Raw genomic sequence first — 20,781 nt, 5'->3', positions numbered from 1 at the left:
TCGCATTCTAACTTCTCTCCTGTTTCATCCATCTACTCATTTCTTTTTTTTTTTATTTTAGATTATTTCATGTATTTTTAAAATAGAAGATGATTATGTTCAAGTTAACAAGATTACTACGTGGTATAAATAATTCTAAATATTTAATACACTTACATACTTAATATTTAAACTTAATAACACATGCTTAATAAAAATAGCTTATTAAATTATTTAATATGATAAACTAGGTGAAAAATTAAAGACTTACAAGCTAACTAATTTAATTAAGGAATTATAAGATTATTTTGATGGTTAAAAAGAGAAGGAAAAAAATTTTGGGTTCAATTTTTTTTATTATAAACTAATAATTAACATTAATTGAAAAAAATTAGGAAATATTTAATATTTTCATTCCTATAAATTATGATTCTTGAAAATCATAATTCTTAATTCCTAAGGATGAATAAAACCATTTTAAACTTTTTGTTACAAGTATCTAAATGAGAAATGTGAAAAATTGAGTTGTGGAAAGTTCTCTTATGCATAATGGATACTAATTTTACAATTTGGGGGAGATTTTAAATTAAGTCCCATATTAAAATATAATTTGGATATTTTTGGAGAAATATTGATTTATATATAGTATAAAATTATTTTAGGTTAAACAAATTTTGCCTAGAAAATAAAGAGAAATACCAACTATACTTTATTTGATAATTATCTTTTTAATACTCTCTTTGCCATTGAAAAAAATATATTAAAAAATATAAAATTTGATGAATATCACTTCTAAATCATTAAATAAAAATGTTATCCACTAAAATTGATATTTTTGAATAACATTCAACCAATTCAGAGAGAGTGAGTGTTAGAGAGAAAAACACAAAATACTTTGTTATTAAAAATTAATTTATTTATCTTTTACTTTATTAGAGGTACATTTTTAAATTGAGTTTAATTTATACAAGCGGTCAACAACAAATATGTTGATATAAACATTTAATAAGTTTTGATTATTTTGTCATGTTATTTTATTTATTGACAGTAAATTAAATTCCTATTAAAGTTTTAAATTTATCAATATTAGGAATTACTATTATAGAATTGAGGTAATACAGTACACTGTAATTATGTTATTTTATTCATTGAAAATAAATAAAATTCCTATTAAGCTTTTCAATTTACCAATATTAGGGATGACTAGTATAGAATTGGGGTAATTTAAGTAAAATTTATAAATAAAAGTAAATTACAAAAAATAATAAAAAATAGTATGAATGATCATCGTCCTTGATTGAAAATTTGTAGGAACTATTATTAAATAAAAGTGATTTAGGAGTTATTCACTCTCGTTAAGCCAATTTTATCCTAATCCTACATATTGAACATTTATTTTTTTTATTTTATTTTTAAATATATTTCTTAATTTTAATTTCACATTTAACTTCATCTAACAACTATTCCAAAAAAATATTGGCCATTTCAAAAATTGCTATAAATTTTTCATTCGTACTCTTAATTTTTTTAAAACTTATTGTCTATTTCAATCAATCCTTTTTGTCTTTGTTTATAACTTACATTTCAACTTTAAAAAAAATTATAAATTATTAAAAATTAAATTATTGCAATATAATTTGTTTATCTAAATCCAAAAATTAATTTATATGATAAAAACATTTATTATAATTTTTTATTTTGTGCATTGTATCTATAGGCTAAAATATTAGTTTTAGAAATAAATTATTTACCAATAACAACTTATTTTTCTTAACCGAGTACTCTATTATTTAAATTTTGATTAATCCTTACATATGAAATAAATTATATTAGAAAAAAATATATATATTTCTAACATAGATGAAGATTATTTCGTACCAATATTATTATCCGACAAAAAATTTAATATATTATAAAAAAAAAGACACTAGTATAAAATATTTTAGACACTTATCCAATCACAATTTATAATCAAATAATAATATAAAACTGTTTTAATATTTATATTTATAGTTAGCGAGTCAAAAGTATTAAATATTAAAAATAAATTTATTTCCTTAAAAAAGAAAATAAACATTTAATATTTATATTTAATGAGTCAAAAGTTAATAAAAAGATAAAATAATTCCACGATGAAACTAATATTAAAATATATTAAATAAAAATAATTTATTAACTTAAAATATAAAATAAACATTTAATATTTATATTTATAATTAATGAGTCAAAAGTGAATAAAAAGACAGAATAATTTCACGATGAAATCGATACTGAAAAAATCTTGACAAGTACATAATATTCGAAGGCGCGCGTGAGCGTTGGGTTGCGTTAGCCGAGGAGAGTTGTCAATCAGGAGTTGAAGCTGGTATATGATTGAATACGAAACCACTGCGTTTCGGCTCCTGTGTTCTTGATCATGGTCCGTTGGAGAGTTGAATTCTCGAATCTGAACAAATCTAACGGCAGTGATCTAAGCGTGTGCAAACTGAAACGCAAGAGAGGCATTCACATTAGTTGAACCGTTCAAAAATAAAAGGAATAGAGAAAACCCCTTTACTCGCTTTCTTAATCGAATTTAAAATCCCCTCCGTTATATTCATCAGAATCACTCCAACATTTCAACCGAACGTTATATTCATCAGAATCACTCCAACATTTCAACCGAAAGAAACCTCTCTCTCTCTCTCTCCCATGCGTTTCTCAAAAAACCAAAGCTATTAGTTTAGTTGCTTCCTTATTTTCTTCGCCAGAGATCGCAGGATGTCGTCGCCGAGGTTCCCAGGTGGTGGAGCCTCCGATTTCTACGGCGGAGCAGGAGGATTTCCCAGTCAGTTCACGGCGGTTCAACCCACCATGAACAACCACTCCGCCACCACACCCCGCCCTCTCTACCGATCCCAACCTTCAATTCTGCTTAACCCCTCGTCCCACATCGCCCAACACCAACCATCCCCTCTCATCGGGAAACGCACCCTCGCCGAATTCCAAACCCACAACCTCAACAGCAGCAACAACAACAACAATAACCCACTCCTTTCAAACTATCTACTTCGTTCTGTGAAGCCCAGAACTTTCCAACACACAGAATTATCCACCTTTCCGTCAAATCGTTACGGCCTTCCCCTTCTCCACCACCTTCGCCCTAACGCCGTTAACGCGCAACAACAACAACCGGTTACGAATTCGATCCTCCCCAACACAAATTATTTCCCTCCGGTTCGCAGCAGACTAACCGCACCCCACGAACTGGAGAAGAACTCAATAGACCGCCGCCTCCAGGAGTTGGAAAAGCAGCTTCTAGAAGACAATGAAGACGAACAAGGCGACGCCGTTTCGGTCATTACCAACACCACCACCACTTCCGAATGGTCACACACAATACAAAACCTAATCACTCCGCAGAAACCCACGTCTTCGTCTCCCACTTCCTCTACGACGTCGTCCAACTCCTCCGTGGAATCCACCAGTTCCAAACAGTCCCTAACGGAGGCCGCGATCGCAATTTCAGAAGGCAGGTTCGATACCGCGACGGAGATCCTAACCCGATTATTGCAGAATTCGGATCAACGCTTCGTCAATTGCATGGTTTCCGCGCTCAAATCGCGGATGAATCACGTCGAGTGTCCACCACCGGTAGCGGAATTGTTCAGCATAGAACACGCCGAGTCAACTCAGTTACTATTCGAACACTCGCTCTTCTTCAAGGTCGCGCGCATGGTCGCCAACATCGCAATCCTCGAATCCGCATTAACCGAGAACGGGAAGCTGTGCGTGCTGGATTTCGATATCGGCGACGGGAACCAATACGTGAGCCTTCTCCACGAGCTTTCGGCGCGGCGGAAGGGAGCTCCATCCGCCGTGAAGATCGTCGCGGTGGCGGAGAACGGCGCCGACGAGAGGCTGAACAGCGTGGGATTGTTGCTGGGGAGACACGCGGAGAAGCTAGGGATTGGTTTCGAATTCAAAGTGCTGATTCGGAGAATCGCCGAGTTGACTCGCGAGTCGCTGGATTGCGACGCCGACGAGGCGCTGGCGGTGAACTTTGCGTACAAGCTTTATAGAATGCCTGACGAGAGCGTCTCCACGGAGAACCCACGCGACGAGCTTCTGCGGCGTGTGAAGGCACTCGCGCCGCGCGTGGTGACGCTAGTGGAGCAGGAGGCGAACGCCAACACGGCGCCGTTCGTGGCGCGCGTGTCGGAGTTGTGCGCTTATTACGGCGCGCTGTTTGACTCGCTCGAGTCGACGATGGCGCGAGAGAACTCGGCGCGAGTTAGGATCGAGGAGGGACTGAGTCGGAAGGTGGGGAACTCGGTGGCGTGCGAAGGAAGGAACCGCGTGGAACGGTGCGAGGTGTTTGGGAAGTGGCGAGCGCGTATGAGCATGGCTGGGTTCAGGTTGAAGCCGCTGAGTCAGCGAGTCGCTGAGTCGATCAAAGCGCGACTCGGTGGCGCTGGGAACCGAGTCGCGGTAAAAGTAGAGAACGGTGGGATTTGCTTTGGCTGGATGGGAAGAACTCTCACCGTCGCATCTGCTTGGTGTTAATTAGTTAACTCTACTTTTTACTTTTTATTTTCTATGGATATTGTATACACATTGTTATTATATTTTAATGTTACATAGAGATTATGGAAAGCTAAAAAAACCATAGAGTTGGAAAATTGTGTTAAAGTATACCCCACTCCTCTTCCTTCTCCCAACCAAGCAATAGTAAAAAGTGTTTGGATTCCGAGAAAATTTATGTGACTTGATGCAGCATTTATGAATATAATGATTCATTTATGTACTTTTATAACCATCACTTGGGTGTGTGAAAGATGTTAGTTGCAGTTTGGTAAAGAGAGCCAAATTTATGTGACTCGTATGCATTGTAGGATACTTTCTGTCATCTAATTAAGGTGTCTTTGTTTTTTGAGATTACATTTATAGTTTTTTGATTCATTTATGCTGGAGGGTAAATTTGTAAAGCACAAAAAGAGTATTTGAGTAAATGTAAATAAAATTTATTTTAAATGATTTTTAAAAAGTATAATTTTGGATAAATATTCACATATATGACATAATATTACTATTTATTTTCATTACTATGCTAAATAAATACAATTATGGCAGTTTTTTTTGTCATCATAGGTGATAAAATGAGTTATCCGGCCTCCAATATGAGCTGATCCGACGGGTTTGTGAATCTAATTACCTAGTTGATATTTTAACATGATTTTAATTATTTAATAAAAATTCAAATATTTCAGTAAAAAATTAAAATTAAAATACACAATGAATGTATCTAGTTTATTTTCTTTTTCTTCGGCAAAAAAGGTAAAATTCTTTTCGCTTTTCTCGGGTCGTGAGTTGTGCAATTTGCTGCTGCTCTGTTTTTTTTTTTTTGTTTTGAAACGGTGCTATTTGCTTCTTATATTTTTCTATTTAATTTTGTATGCATTATCTAGATGCTAGCAAAGCTATAATTCGGTGATGAAATTATTTTTTCATTAATTTAAAGTAGGCTCTTGTTATGATACGTATATATTCTTATGGTGGTGGCTTCGCCAAAAGTTAAATAAATAAATAACAAGAGAGCCAAAAGAAAGGAAGACGCTTACACTATAGATAGGTGGATGGTTCACGTGCAGACGTTGCAACGTAAAATTTTTTGCCTTATATTTCGGTCGTTACAACGTCAAGGGTTGCCGATTCTTGCAAATTGGGGAGATTCATGCAAATTGTCAAAGCGTGTGGTAGGTCTTATTTATACAGTGGTCATCCTGATAAATATTTCGTATCGAGCTTGGTTTGATTTGTGTGTGTTTTTGCTACTTGGTTTGATTTGTGTTTGAGATTAAAAAAAAAAATGCACTGATGAAATTTATTTAAATTAATTCAATTAGATTGTTAAAGTTTATTAATCAACCCGAGGCAATTTATTTTAAACAAAATCGAACTAATTTAGTTTGGATTTTTACATGAATTAGGTTATGTTTGAATTTCTACTAGAAGTATCTCAAACATATTTTTGAAAAATAAAATCAGTTTGCAGATCATGTTTGATTATCCAAAAATATGTTGAGAGTAAAAATTTTGGCTGAAAAAATAATTTTAGAAGGAAAAAAAAAGACCTTAGATTCTTTGCAAATTCAATTAACAAACTTAAATTTTGCAACTTTTAATACAAATAATGTACTTATAGTTATAAATAATAATGCTCAAGGATTAATGCATTATTAAAAAAATACACTGAAAAAATTCAATTCAATTAAAATAATTAGATTATTAAAGTTTAGTAATCAACCTGAGACAAATTATTTAGAACATAGTCGAATTAATTCAGTTTGAGTTCTTACATGAATTGGGGTATTTTGGATTTCTACTAGAAGCGTTCCAAAAGTATAATTGAGAATAAAATTACTTGTGTCATGTTTGATTGCCTCCAAAATATATTTGAGAGTAATTTTTTTATTTATTGAAAATTCAATCTTGAAAAAATAGGAGTTGATATATTTTTGAAAATTCAGTTAATAAATTTAAGTTTAACCCAAACTTAGCCTTAATATATGTTTTCCATATTTTAGGAACGTTAACATGATTTATGCCTCATTTACACTTACACATTCCTACACTTTTTATTAGCTTGAACCTTGAAGTGTCCGTGCAAGTATTTTGCAGGTTCTACCACCGTCAAAGCTCCTCAGTCACTCGTTAGAGTTATCTTTGAATTGTGTCAGTTTGCCTCCTGAAGCGTCCACCATGTTAGCCTATATAAAACATGTGGCCAGAATAGTGACATTTGGTCGTAAATGTACAATGGTATCATTGGAGTATACAGAAAAAAAATGGTTTCATTAGAACATGGACATTGGTAAGTCGTACTTATTAAGAGAAAAGTAGCAAAAATTAAACTAGAAATGAGAAGGGAAACAAATACTGACAAAAAAAGCTAACAAAACTGTGGCCACACGGAATTCAAATATATACGATATATTATTAACAAAACTTAAATGCATTACTATAGTCATAAAGACAAAATTGTCGGATTTTGTGGGGTGGTAAACATGATCCAATTTAGTTTTGAGGATTTATTACTACATTATTTATCTTATTCTCTGAATGCAGGGTTGTTACTCTGATAAATTATTGAATTTTCATTTGTTGTTGACTATATGCAATTAATAAATTAGTATGTAATGAAAATCATCAACGAATATTTAATAAATTTGGTAGTCGAGAACGAGAGTTTGAGTTAAAGAAAAAAAAAAATGAAAAAAGTGGTGGGTTTAATCCCCGGTAACATTCACGGATAAAAAATATCTCTAATAACAATGAAATATAGAACTATATGACAGGAGAAAAAACCTGCAATCCCGAATATGTTGGATTGGATGTTTGAATTGATAATCACCAACATGTTGCCCAAAAGCAAGAGAAGAAGTCCATGTTTTTCAACGCAAAAGTAGGAACAATGAATAGTGCAATAAAGTCACAACCTTTTAAAGTTGAAACATCGTTCACTGGGACTTTTAAAAGAAAAAAAAATCTTGGAAAATTGTACTTGTAGAATTATGATGATGACAAAGGAAGAATATGTGATACCCTGCAGTTATAGCTACTAGTACTACTTACTAACACTGTATTGATCATGTAAACTACTTGTAGCATTAAAAGTCAAAACATAATTTTATTACGTATAAGACAACAACTCTGTATATCAGTTGGATTTTGTATTTAGGAAATCTACATGGGTGTTTGATTTGTCTGTTTTTTTTTTCATTTTCACTAAAAACAGAAAATGATGATAAAAATGCGTTTAGTTAAATTTTTGAAAACATTTTCAGTGAAAATGAAAATAGAAAACAATCAGAAAATGAAAATAATAAAAATTTCATTTTTAGTGTTTTCAGTTGAAAACAGAAATCACATTGGGTAAAATGAAAATGAGATAACAATAAATATAATTTTAAGTAAATTTAAAAATACAAAAAAGATAAGAAGTCAATATATCATAAATTTTCAGTGTTTTTATTTTCTAAATACAGAAAACAAAAAGTCAAACCAAACATATTTTTATAATTCTAATCTTTTGAAAATAAAAACAGTTTTTAGAAAATAAAATCAGAAAATGAAAATACAAACCAAACACACGAAAAATCGTTATTTGTAGAGTTATATAGTTAAAAACACTAAATTAACAAAGAAAGAAAGGAGATTTGCTTGGAAGAAAAGGAGAGCCTCACAATTATGTTACAATTTGTAAGTGAAAGAAAATTTTGGACTCTAACACAATTCTAAATTCCCAACGAAAAAGTCCTAAAAAAACTCAGAAGTTATTAATACAAGCCATTCAACACCTAAACTCAAAAGTTGGGATTTAATTCCTAATTGTAACATGTAATCGTGACTGTGTCACTTTATTCTAAAATGGGTGAATTTCATGTATGGAAAGAGAAAAAATAATTAAGTGTTAAATAAAAGTTTTGATAATCTTCTAATTGCAAAAAAAAAAGACAATCAACTACAATTTTTTTAATTTAATTTATATATACGTATATATTTAAGTAATTTACATACACTCTTGGTCTATATATAATTATCTAATAAAAATTCGTCCTATTGTCATGCTATATTAAATAATAGATGATGTGATGATAGGATAAATTATTATTAAATATTTGTGCAATAAAATTTAACAACTAGGTTCAAGTTATGTCGATCACACACTCAACCCATGCTATAAATGGCTGGGCTAAAAAGTTACGATTCCATCTAAGTTTCTAAAATGAAACTCAAGTTAGTGAAAACTCAACTTTATTTTAGTTTTTATGGGATAAGACATGATTAAATCAATCTAAAAATGCTTTAATTTAATATGGATATTTTTTTACAATTTTATTGATGTCAAACTTGTATGCTAACTTTATTTTTTGGTAGAACACAAAATCAATCAATTCAATCATTGAATTTAAAGTTCTTATAAAGTAGATAAAGTTTGTATGATTTTGTTTAATTTTCGTCGATTATTAAATTATCCAATAACTTTTAATTAATAATTTCATCCTAAAATTCATCCTTTGATTGAAAATTCATTTTACACATAATATAGACAAAAAATTATAGTAATTCAGATTATTTGATATTTCATTCATATATATATATATATATATAGATTATCATGTTATTGTTTATTTATTTTTATAAAATTTTACACAAATAATTAAATTAATATATAGTTATAATTTAATGATTAAATCGATAAAAAAATATGTTATAAATAATTATTAATAATAAAAAAATACAAATCACACTGATATAATTTCATCTATCTCCTATTAATAATAGGCTTGAATGTTTATTTTGTCCCTTAAAGTTGGGTGTCTTTTGGTTTTTGTCCCTATTTTTTTTTTAATTTCTCAATTTAAAACAAATTGTCTTACTCCATGAAAAAAATTCGTAGATTAATTTTGGAGTGACTAATATATATATATATATATTATGGAAAGGACCTTAAAAAAAGTCTTTTTTTGTTGATAGACTAAAAAAATAAATTTTTAAAAAAGTGATTCAAAATTAAGAACAAAAACCATATCAAAGCTTTAGTAATACTACAATTCCCCGATAGTGGGACATTTGTATGAATTCACAAATGTATTTTTAATGGATAAATATAGTTAGACACCTAAATTCTATTTTACATCTAGTGACAGATAAAAATAGAGGTATAATAGGTGATATGACCTGATAAGAAAAAAAATAGGAAATTTTAATTAAATGTTTAAAATATTGATGTGTCGAAATTTCATAACCCATTTGAGAAATATATGCCATGATAATCTTCTTTCAACATTAAAAGAAGTTGCAAGGGTGAAACAAAATTCTCCAATGATTTCATTTAGAAAAATTTGCAATAATTGTGTTTAGATATAAATTAGACACATTAGATCTTAATATTAAGTCATTGTGTGGGGGAGAAATTGATCACTTTAATTTACTATTGTCATTTAATCAAGTTGAAGAGAATAATTTCTGATTGAGAAAAAGAAAAAAAGGAATATAAAATGAAAAACATAGTACAAGAAAACTTAGTATATATATTTGTTCATTTTTTTTTATATAGAATATGTCAATTTCTTTACTTTGGACCATGACTCTTTTTGCATATGATTGGTAGTTTGTTTCTTGAGAATAACTTCTCCTCTATTGTATATTGATTTAGAGAATGAAATCATTTCTCTCTCTCTCTCTCCAAATTTACAATGTAAGCAATATATATAGGTGGTATGGGGAAAATCCGCAATTTTTTGTCCATACATGCATCATCTAGCTTCACGTCCAAGCCATTGCCCTAAATGTACGTATGCAGCATCTTCTTCCCTGGCATTCGATCTTTTGGTTGCGGCTTTAATTTGGGAGTTCCATTCTATATAATTATCAAAATTTTAATTGAGTTAATTTCCTCTCATAAACTCCCCACAGGAGGCTTTGTTCACTAGCTGAGCAGAATATCTGCAAATTTGACTACTATTTGCAATTGAAATTATAACTACAAATGGTCCCAACCTATTTGGAATGCCAGGACAATTCATGTACACATAAAAAATTTATTATTAATAAATTAAAGCAAATAACCTAGATAGCAAATTCATAATTGTATAAGTTTGATTAATTAAATTGACTAGTTGAATACATACACAAGACGGTCAAGTTGTTGTATCTATAAGAATATAAAAATTGAAATTTATAACTATAATAAAAAGAAACCGATAGATTTAGATGGTAGCAAAATTCATGGATATTACATATATATACTTGGTTTTTAAACACAGAAGGATGTAATTCATTGATTAAAAAAATTTAAAGGGCAAAAGTTCCACATAATTCAAATTAAAAGCTATAATATGTAATTAAATATAAAGAATTCTTAGGGAGATATCTTTTGGTGTATTGTCCTGATACCTGAGTGTAATTCAATAATTTCTTATTAATTTTTCAATAAATAATTTACAAGTCTTATTTTATATTTAATTATAGCAGCTTTCCCGCCTCGATTTATAATAGAAAATTAACTTATATGTATATTGTGAATATAAAATATTTTTATTTAAATATTCCATAGGAATATATGTATCTTATTACCACATCATATTAAAGATGCTTGCTTTGTTGATATCGTTTTAAATTCCAAGAAAAAGTTAGTGGGATTTAAGAAGATTTTTGCATATCCTTTGGTTGGCCCTCTACACCGATTAAGAGCCACACTCTTCATATGGTCTCATTTCACAATCAACCATCTTGGCAATTATACAATTGATTAAACTTATGGTTGTAATCAGAAAATGCTAAATATCCATTGCTATATCCATTATCCTAAGCCACGTTTCAAGGATGTTGTTTTGCCAAACAAAAAAGGGTTTTGATGGTCAATAAAGGTAAAGTGCGACCCCACAGGGCCATAATCGATTCGTCTCTCAAACAATTAATTTCAACTCAGGCTTGATGCCAGGTTCCATCACATGTATGGTCAGCCCAAATATAAAACCCCAGGAGGCCAGGACTATAAATATTGAGGGACAAACACAAACTCTTTTTAATAGACATTTTAGTATTAGTAACAGGGAGAAGATTGTGTTAGGAGAAATAAAATCTATTTTGCTAATTTTTATGTTTTGGGAGATCAGTCTCATAGTTTTATTATGAAGATCTTTTGCTTTAAAAAAAATAAAATATAAAGTTATTAAAAGATGTTAATATTAATTCCTATTTAACTATTCTTATTAATTAATTGACAAAGTTTATAAGAATTTCACTTATTAGTCATAATGAATGCATTGAAAATAATATGTTAAAAATAAAATGTAAACAGTTTTCGTATAAATATATTTATTAATTATTTAACTAGTCTTTTTAATGCACATGTAAGAAAGGGATTACTTGTTTGAAAAAGATGGAGATTGGCTCAATTTCTATAAGATTTAATTCAATATTCATTTATAGACTTACATATTTAATAAAAACCTTCAATCCAAAAACAATTAAATTGATAATATTTAATTAAATTGCTACTAGCTGTGTTGTTATTATTTCTTTTCTTTTCATATGTAAATCTTGGTTACTGAATCCTTTTTACTTTTATTTAATAATGTATTTTATATTTTTTTTAATCAAAATGTCTTTTATATATCTGTAATATCCACATCTTATGAAAAATATAAAAATGTAAATGTTAATTTAGAACGGCGAGAACTATATTTGAAAAGTTTTACTTAATTTAGACCTAAGCTTTTACTTAGTGCGCATCTCCCTTATCCATCCCTCATATTTAGAAAAGTTTTACTTAATTTAGACCTAAGCTTTTACTTAATTTAGACCTAAGCTTTTAGTAGTGTTAATAATCTCTTTCCAATGACTCACCCAAAAATTCCTAGATTGCCACACAATTTTGTTATAATTTGCCATATGTAATTAAATCAAAGGAAGCCCACTTAATTGATGTTTGGACTTTGGACCAATTCCAAGTTGGGATCTATGAAAACCAAAGCTTATTTTATTGCCACACTCCATATATATATATTTTTTTTTCTGTATGGACTCACCAATTTATATGTTAATGAATGTACTTTTGCTGCTGGAAACATTAGGGAGTGACCACGAATGCAATTGAGCAATTAATGAGAATTATGCTCTTCTATGTTATCCATTGCTGGGCCGTGAGAGAGGAAGTGGACATCATTTATTTATTTTTCCTTATTCGTGCTTCAGTATGGAAAAGTGGAATTTGAGTATTTACATTCTTAATTATTTTTTGAACATGTAGCTCCTTAACCCATTCTATACCCATCTATTCGGCCTCTATTTGCATTATTAGTATGCTCTAACCACTACTCATTTTATTTCTCCCTTTCTTCCTGAAATTGGGCCCAATGAGCCCAACATCTGGTGGAGCCCGAAGCCACTTTACATGTTTTTGAGGATATTGTCTTATTTGTTATGGTCTATTTTTTTTTAGTAAAGCTCTAAATCTTTCAACTTATTGAAGTTGAATTTCTGCTAAAGTCTCCATATCAACCCAAGATTTTTCTCTCCCTCGCATTAATCAATTTGATGTATTTTTATTAAAACGATCAATTTTCAATTCCTACATTTTTTAGACTTTGTTTTGTCATTGGAGCAATGGAATTACTATTTCTCTATTTCAGGCCCTACAAGTACAGTGTTGTTGTTTCTTTTTTAATTCAGTCATTCCTCCGAGACAACTTAATCTAAATCAAAGATAATATCAAATGATTTATAATAATTTACTCATTTTGTTCCATCAATTAAAATATATTCCCTTAACAACATGGACTATGTATATATGTTTAGCTGTATTAAATTGTGTAATTTTTTTTAATCAATACAAGTCTCACACCTTTATTTCTTTTGTACTAAATAATTTTAATTTAAATATTTTTTTATTTCATTTAGGCATCTCCTTTATTTCTTTTCCCATAACTAAAAGGATAAATAATCAATTTCGTTATTAAAAATGTGAGACGCTAATAAAATTAGTCGTGATGAAAATTTTGAATTTAATTTCTAAATGTTAAAAAATAATGATAAATTAATCTTATAGATAATTTAACAACAAATTAATTGTAACTTAATGTTAAATTAATTCTCAAATATTAATCTTAATAACAAAATAATTTTATAAATTTAACAACTAATTTAATTTATCACACATTTTATGCATTTAAAAATTAAATTTATATTTTTTATTTTTTAAATATCAATTTATTACTATATCACTCTACCAAAAACGAATTTTACTATTTACTCCAGCTGAAAACACACTTTGTGATGGAGGACAGTACACAAGCTCACTTTACAACCCTTGGATAAAAATAAAATCCGCTTTACAAACCCCACCACTTTCCATTCCATTATTGGTAAACAAGTGACGTGGGCGATCTCGCACCGTTCATCTTACCAAACTATACCCTTTTTCTCGCACCGTTCATCTTACCAAACTATACCCTTTTTTTCTTCCCAGCATACCAATTCGTCACGCATATCACTTCCATTCTAATATGCTTCATCATTGGACCAATTTGTTTAAACCAAAAAAAATAAAATATATGTATATATATAATTTTTTTTAAAATAGATAAAATTTATTATTTTAAATAAAAATGATTTATATTTTAAACAAATAAATTAGAAAACCAAAAAAATATTTATTTTATCTTAAAAAATATTTCTTTAAAAATAAACTTAAACAAACTGACATATTATTTTTAGAGTATACAACTTTATTTATGTAAAAAGTAGTTAACTAAACTTTAACAAAAAATTAAATACTGCATTTTTTAATATAAAAATTTGTCATTTTAAATATTTATAATCAATATATTATTATGTTCATTTTATATAAGATGATATGAAAAAATGTATTAAGAATTTATGTTGATAGTTATAGAACGTAATATTTAAATTACTATGAGTTTTGGCTGACATGTAAGGTGTCATTTTTATTAGAATTTATAATTTTGTTTGTTTTCTTCTTTCCTTCGTACTTTCCTCACATATTCAAATAAAGTGTTTAGAAAAAAAAAACGTTAAAGAACATAAAATACCACGTCAATTGGTTAAAAATTAAAAAAAATAAAATCAGTTAACAGTTTCACGACAAAGGATTTTACATTAGGAGATGCTAAACCGAATATACACTTAAAAACAACTGATTGATAAGTATTTATAATAAAATTAAATAAAAATTATACTGGTAGTAGTATTCAATATAATAAAAAGTAAAACCTTTAGTGATTATATAAAGAAAGAAAGACTCGTGTGCGTGAGTGTCAGTTTAAATAATTTTAATTTAAAATATTGTTATTAATTAATTTTCTTTGTTAATGGAATTATTAGTTTATAATTTTTTTTATAAATTTTAATTAGAGAAAATGGCAATAATGCTCCCGTATTGAAAATGAAAAAGATGAATTAAATTAAATAGACAGCAGAATGATCGTGATTGCTCATTAAAGAATTTGGTGTTGAACATACATTAATTAAATAATCCGATCCCGGGGTAGGTCTAGACATTGAGGTGGATTTGGAAACAGAAATATCATTCCTTCCCCTTAGAATTTTTAATTTATCATTAAAAAATAAATAAAGATAGACTCTTGGAATAAAGTAATTTTTTCAGATAAAAAAATTACTAATGACTTTACAAGAATTTAACCAACTACTAGTAGGAAATTCTGAAAAAAAAAAAAAAACTTGATAATCTCAACTTTCACCGAAAGTTACTCCTAGGACAATGCGATATTTTGCTGAAAGACGGAAAAATCAACTACTAGAACTTGCTTAAATTTAGTACATTTAAATGCCGTAGGACATTAATTTTCTCATTCCCATCACAATCTCTCATATTTTCATTTCCAAAACTCAAACAATGCCTAGTTAAATTAAAAACAAGGCAAATATTAGGGTGCGTAATTAGGCACCGTGCGAAAGTTATTACAATGCGATCACAACCGTTGGATTTTGTTGATTTTAAATCAATGGTTCAAATTTTTCTTTCTTTTTTTTTTATTTTTTTATTTTTTTCTTACTTTTCCTAATTTACCCCCACCATCTACCCTCCCCCGCGGTGGAAGCCCAAGGCAACACCGTCCGCGCCCTCAAGGCCGCCAAAGCCGCCCAACCCGAAATCGACGCCGCAATCGAAGCCCTAAACGCGCTGAAGCTCGAAAAAAGCTCCATCGAGCGCTCCCTCCTCGGCGGCTCCGACCGCCGCAAGGCCTTCCGTCAGTCCGTGGTGAATACCCTTGAACGGCGCCTCTTCTACATCCCCTCCTTCAAGATCTACCGCGGCGTCGTCGGCCTCTTCGACTACGGCCCTCCCGGCTGCTCCGTCAAGTCCAACGTGCTCTCGTTCTGGCGCCAACACTTCGTCCTGGAAGAGAACATGCTCGAAGTCGATTGCCCCTGCGTCACTCCTGAAATCGTTCTCAAGGCCTCACGGTGGTGGGTTTCGTAGAGGAAGAGTCCATGACGAGGAAGGCAACTCAGATCTGAGTGGAAGAAGAAGAGATGAGAGAGAAAATAAACGAGGGACAAGTCTGGAGGAGATGCGCGAGGGTGTGAACACGTGGCGCATTGTGGAAGCGGAGGAAGAACCAGAGTCCCTGCTGCTGCGACGATGGAGGTGCCGCCCCCGCCGCTGGGCTTCCGAGAGGCCGAGAGTGATTCGCCGCCTCGCTGGCGGAAACCACCGGACCTACGGCGGCGGCTTCCTCGCCGTCTCCGCTGTATTGAGGGAAGTTGTTTGAATTGGAATGTGAGAGAAAGATTAGGGACAAATCTGGAAAGACAGAAAAGAAGAAAAGAAAAAATATAAAAAGGAAAAAAAATCTAAGCTGTCCATTTAATCTAACGTATATATTGATCCTTTCACACGGTGCGTAAAAAGTTTACGTACGCACCCTAGTCTTAGCCATTCTCATGATGGTTAGAGTATCATATTAAAATACGTGTACATTTTTCGTACGTTGTATTGTGAAAAAAAAGAAAAAAGAAAAATTGCACTGGTGGTGGTGGTGGATGCATGCTTACCTAATTTGTGCATGCTGTTACACGATATAAATGAGTCTGTGAGAGTGAGAGTGATTCACTGTTTTGTGTATGCAACTAACGATTTCTTTTGTGCTGAGTTTGACGGTGAATCAGAGGCAGGCGTACGTATACGTGTAGTAGGGTGATTGAGAGATGGACGCTCCCCTGCTGCTGGTGAACGGCGAGGGGGCGGCGCTGGTGGCGGAGAATGGTGACTACGTGGCGGTGAGGGAGCTGAAGGAGGTGAAGAAGGTGTTTTGGATTGAGACCAAGAGAGTGTGGGAGATTGCGATGCCCATCGTTTTCAACATATGGTGTCAGTTCGGTGTCAACTCCGTCACCAGCATGTTCGTTGGACACCTCGGCGACATTCAGCTCTCTGCTATCTCTCTCATTAACTCCGTCATTGGCACTTTTGCCTTTGGTTTCATGGTTAGTGCCTTTGTATTGTTTTTTAGATGTTGTTCTGATTAGAATTTAAGTTTTATTTTGATAATTACATAATAAGTGTTTACATTAAAGGCCAGCTTAGGATCTCAAGATGAAAATTCAATTCTGTTCTGAGAACAGCTTGAAAAATTTCCATATAAGTTTCTTCCTTATTTTAATCTTATGGACTTTACTTGGTTCTAGCTAAATACTGAAGGGGGTTCCTTTGTTCTCACCGTCCCTAATTGAATTTTCCTTCATCTTACTTGGTTTTTAGAATTTTAATGATTTTAATTTTCTTAAAATCATAATTCATAAGCAAGATCAAGAGGATCTAGCTCGGTTGATTGAATAATGTACTTGAGTTGTTGTGAACTCCCTAGTACCTAACTGAGTTCAATTTCTACGGATAAAAAGAAAAAAAATCATAAGCAAGAACAAAGCCTTGTGCTGTGTATTTCTCAGAGGATATTGCAGGAAAGCTTGCTTAGAGAATAGAAACCAACTGGTTTCACTAGTATAAAGTGAAGGGAGTACACTTTAATTATATATGATATATAACTACTAATTAAAAAATGCCCAATTAATGTATTTGATTTCATTACCATTTTAAAATGTTATATACGTATGTAGTTTGTGAGTGTATTTACATGTCTTCATCTTAAAGAAGACAAATTCAAAAGGGAAGCTGTAGAAATTGTAATTGTTAGTTGTCTGTTTTTTTTTTTAAAGAAACACAAAATCTAATGATACTCTATAAAACCTGTAGCTTGGGATGGGGAGTGCAACTGAGACACTCTGTGGACAAGCTTTCGGAGCTGGGCAGGTTAATATGCTTGGTGTTTATATGCAACGCTCATGGGTGATATTATCGGTGACCAGTATCTTGCTCTTGCCTATATACATTTTTGCCGCTCCAATTTTGAAGCTTCTTGGTCAACAGGAAGATATAGCTGATCTTGCAGGGAGTTTCTCCATTTTAGTAATTCCACAATTTCTTTCACTTCCCTTCAATTTTCCAACGCAAAAGTTCCTTCAAGCTCAGAGCAAGGTTAAGGTTATTGCATGGATTGGGTTGGTGGCTTTAATTCTGCACATTGGAATGCTCTGGTTCTTAATTTATGTGTTAGATTTTGGCTTAGCTGGTGCAGCTTTGGCATTTGATATCACGAGTTGGGGGATCACAGTGGCTCAACTTGTTTATGTTGTGATCTGGTGTAAGGATGGATGGAATGGATTGTCATGGCTGGCTTTTAAGGATATTTGGGCCTTTGTTAGGCTCTCTCTTGCATCAGCTGTAATGCTTTGCCTTGAAGTTTGGTATATGATGAGCGTTATAGTTCTTGCTGGCCACCTTGATAATGCAGTGATTGCTGTTGATTCCCTCTCTATATGGTAAGATCATCTTTCATCCCACACACTAGCAAAAAAAGCCACGCAGTCCCAGCCAATCGGATTTCTGTAGATATACATGGAAGGATATGGTTTAAATGAAATATGAAATCTTAAATAAATTCTCTTCGGTTATTCTTTGTAACTAAGTTTGAGATTATCAAGGGAACATGTCAAGTATGTAATCAAGAAAAAAAAACTATCATGCAATCAATATCAAGTTAAATAACTAGTGAGTTAATTTACTTCCAGATGTCACAGATTTGCCACTGTCATTTTCCTAAAACTATTTTGTGATAGAGGGAATAGACTCAGTTACAATATCTCTTTAGTGATTTTGTTGGATGCATTGCATATACTTTGTTCATTTAACCTTGAACTCATTCCTCCATGGCTCCATCTGATCAGCAGTCCGTAGTTTTACATTTGTATTTAATTATTCAAATAAGGGATGTATGGTAACCTTTTTGCTAATACATTCAATGATGTTTTATAGCATGAATATCAATGGGTGGGAAGCCATGCTCTTCATTGGAGTAAATGCAGCTGTCAGGTATGCTACCGAAATTACTGTCTTGCTGTTGTTTATCCCATTGTCTGTCTACTCTGGTAAATATGTTGACAATTTCACATTGTTGGTATTGGTTGCTTGCAATGCAGTTTTTTCTCTTAGCCACGTAATGTTTGCATTTTTCTTATTTTCAGTGTCAGAGTTTCCAATGAACTTGGGCTTGGACATCCAAGAGCTGCCAAGTACTCTGTCTATGTGATAGTCTTTCAGTCACTTTTCTTGGGAATCTTTTTCATGGCTATTATTTTGGCGACTAGAGATTATTATGCCATTATTTTTACAAACAGTGAGGTTTTGCATAAGGCCGTTGCGAAACTAGGATACCTCCTTTCTGTGACAATGGTTCTAAACAGTGTTCAACCAGTGGTTTCAGGTATGAATTTATTACCCTTTCCCTTGTCTACTTTATGAAGGATAACAGATCATCCCTTTTATTCATCCTATTGACAATTTTGAAATCATTCTTACAGGTGTTGCTATTGGAGGTGGGTGGCAAGCCCTGGTGGCCTACATCAACATAGGTTGTTATTACTTATTTGGGCTTCCACTGGGGTTCGTTCTTGGTTATACAGCAAATTTGGGGGTTGAGGTAATATACCACTACTATTTGTATTTTCTTTAAAGTCTCCTTTGATAAAATTTATTTAGTGAAATCTGTTGAGCTTTCTCTATTTAGATCTGCAAAAATTAGAGAAGGAAAATAACAAAATTGCTTGTTGCAGTACTATTGTTTGCTGTTGATTGAAAAATGTATATGTCTATGCTGATGATACCTGCTTAAATTTCTGTTTTTGATAATTGACTTTATCCCTTTATCCAAGTCTCATTAACTGTTTCATAGATAATAAATGGAATTGCTAAAAGAAAGGAGGGAGAGAGAGAGAGAGAGAAACATAACTCTCCCTAATGATTCTGAATTTTTTCCCCATTTAGGGACTTTGGGGTGGTATGATATGTGGAATTGTTCTCCAGACCTTGCTGCTCTTGTTGATACTTTACAAAACCAATTGGAAGAAAGAGGTAGGTTCTCATTCTCTCTGAAACTTTTTTTAGGCATTTTATTTCTAGTACCACAGAAAAGTGATAATTTGCATTCACAATAACTTTTCGCAATATTAGAGGGGACTATTTAAATTTTTAGTACAGCTGATACTAATTTTATTGCAAGCAAGAAAACCAAAAGCTAATTGCCAATGCTTTACATTTTCTATTGATAAGTTTAGAAATACAAAGCTCCATAGTTACCTATTCTTTCTTATCTTCTTTCCCCTGTTTTATAATTTGCTTGAATGAATTCAGATATTGTTGTTGCTTTTAGTCATTTAACTCTTCTCAATTGTAGGTGGAACAAACAGCTGAACGCATGCGGATATGGAGTGGACAAGACATTGGAGTTGATAAGATAGTGGCTTCTGCATAATCTTGTATATCTTCCACCTCCACTCGAGTCAAGTTCTCAAAGTCTTTTTTTCATGTGTTCCTAGTCTGTCCATTTTACATGTAATGTTGCTCTCTTCCAATTAGGTACAGAACATAGTTTAGCTGTGGTGTCTGATGAGATGGTGAAGATAAAAAAACTTCGTTATTTTTCCAATTTAGTTTTCATTTTTTAGTTATTGAATATCTCAGTGAAAAATGAAAAACATCAATCTTTTCTTTTACTTTGGCCTAGAGATGAGTTGATATATCTCTATGCAGGACTAGATTAGTTAATAAAAATTATTTATAGCATATAATAGTGTCATACGAATTCTGCTATGCTAACTGTTTTGAATCTGATAAAAATAGTGTAACTTATTATTATTATATATGCTTAATTTTGA

General features: G+C 31.8%; 2 protein-coding genes across 2 annotated transcripts; both read left to right on the top strand.

Moving 5' to 3' along the window:
* The first annotated feature begins 2,543 nt into the window (after positions 1-2,543).
* Positions 2,544-4,716, top strand: LOC100800097 (scarecrow-like protein 8). The gene has a single exon (XM_003556072.5). It carries the CDS (start codon positions 2,740-2,742, stop codon positions 4,522-4,524), a length of 1,785 nt encoding a protein of 594 aa, XP_003556120.1. The 5' UTR covers positions 2,544-2,739; the 3' UTR covers positions 4,525-4,716.
* Positions 4,717-15,320: 10,604 nt separating this feature from the next.
* LOC100799559 (protein DETOXIFICATION 35) lies at positions 15,321-20,689 on the top strand. The gene is made up of 7 exons (XM_003556071.4): positions 15,321-16,998; positions 17,765-18,390; positions 18,884-18,940; positions 19,093-19,331; positions 19,429-19,547; positions 19,892-19,978; positions 20,301-20,689. The coding sequence occupies exons 1-7, from the start codon at positions 16,720-16,722 to the stop codon at positions 20,376-20,378; spliced, it is 1,485 nt and encodes a 494-aa protein (XP_003556119.1). The 5' UTR covers positions 15,321-16,719; the 3' UTR covers positions 20,379-20,689.
* The last annotated feature ends 92 nt before the right edge of the window (positions 20,690-20,781 follow it).

Source organism: Glycine max, chromosome 20 (assembly GCF_000004515.6).
Source record: "Glycine max cultivar Williams 82 chromosome 20, Glycine_max_v4.0, whole genome shotgun sequence".
Lineage (NCBI taxonomy): Eukaryota > Viridiplantae > Streptophyta > Magnoliopsida > Fabales > Fabaceae > Glycine > Glycine max.
Note: the sequence above shows the minus strand (reverse complement) of the source record. Positions and strands in the feature narration are given on the sequence as shown.

Coding starts and splice junctions, on each gene's coding strand:
- LOC100799559 (XM_003556071.4), top strand. CDS start 16,720: ATGGACGCTCCCCTGCTGCTGGTGAACGGCGAGGGGGCGGCGCTGGTG. Junction 16,999..17,764: donor CTTTTGCCTTTGGTTTCATG/GTTAGTGCCTTT, acceptor TAAAACCTGTAG/CTTGGGATGGGGAGTGCAAC. Junction 19,548..19,891: donor CAGCAAATTTGGGGGTTGAG/GTAATATACCAC, acceptor TTCCCCATTTAG/GGACTTTGGGGTGGTATGAT.
- LOC100800097 (XM_003556072.5), top strand. CDS start 2,740: ATGTCGTCGCCGAGGTTCCCAGGTGGTGGAGCCTCCGATTTCTACGGC.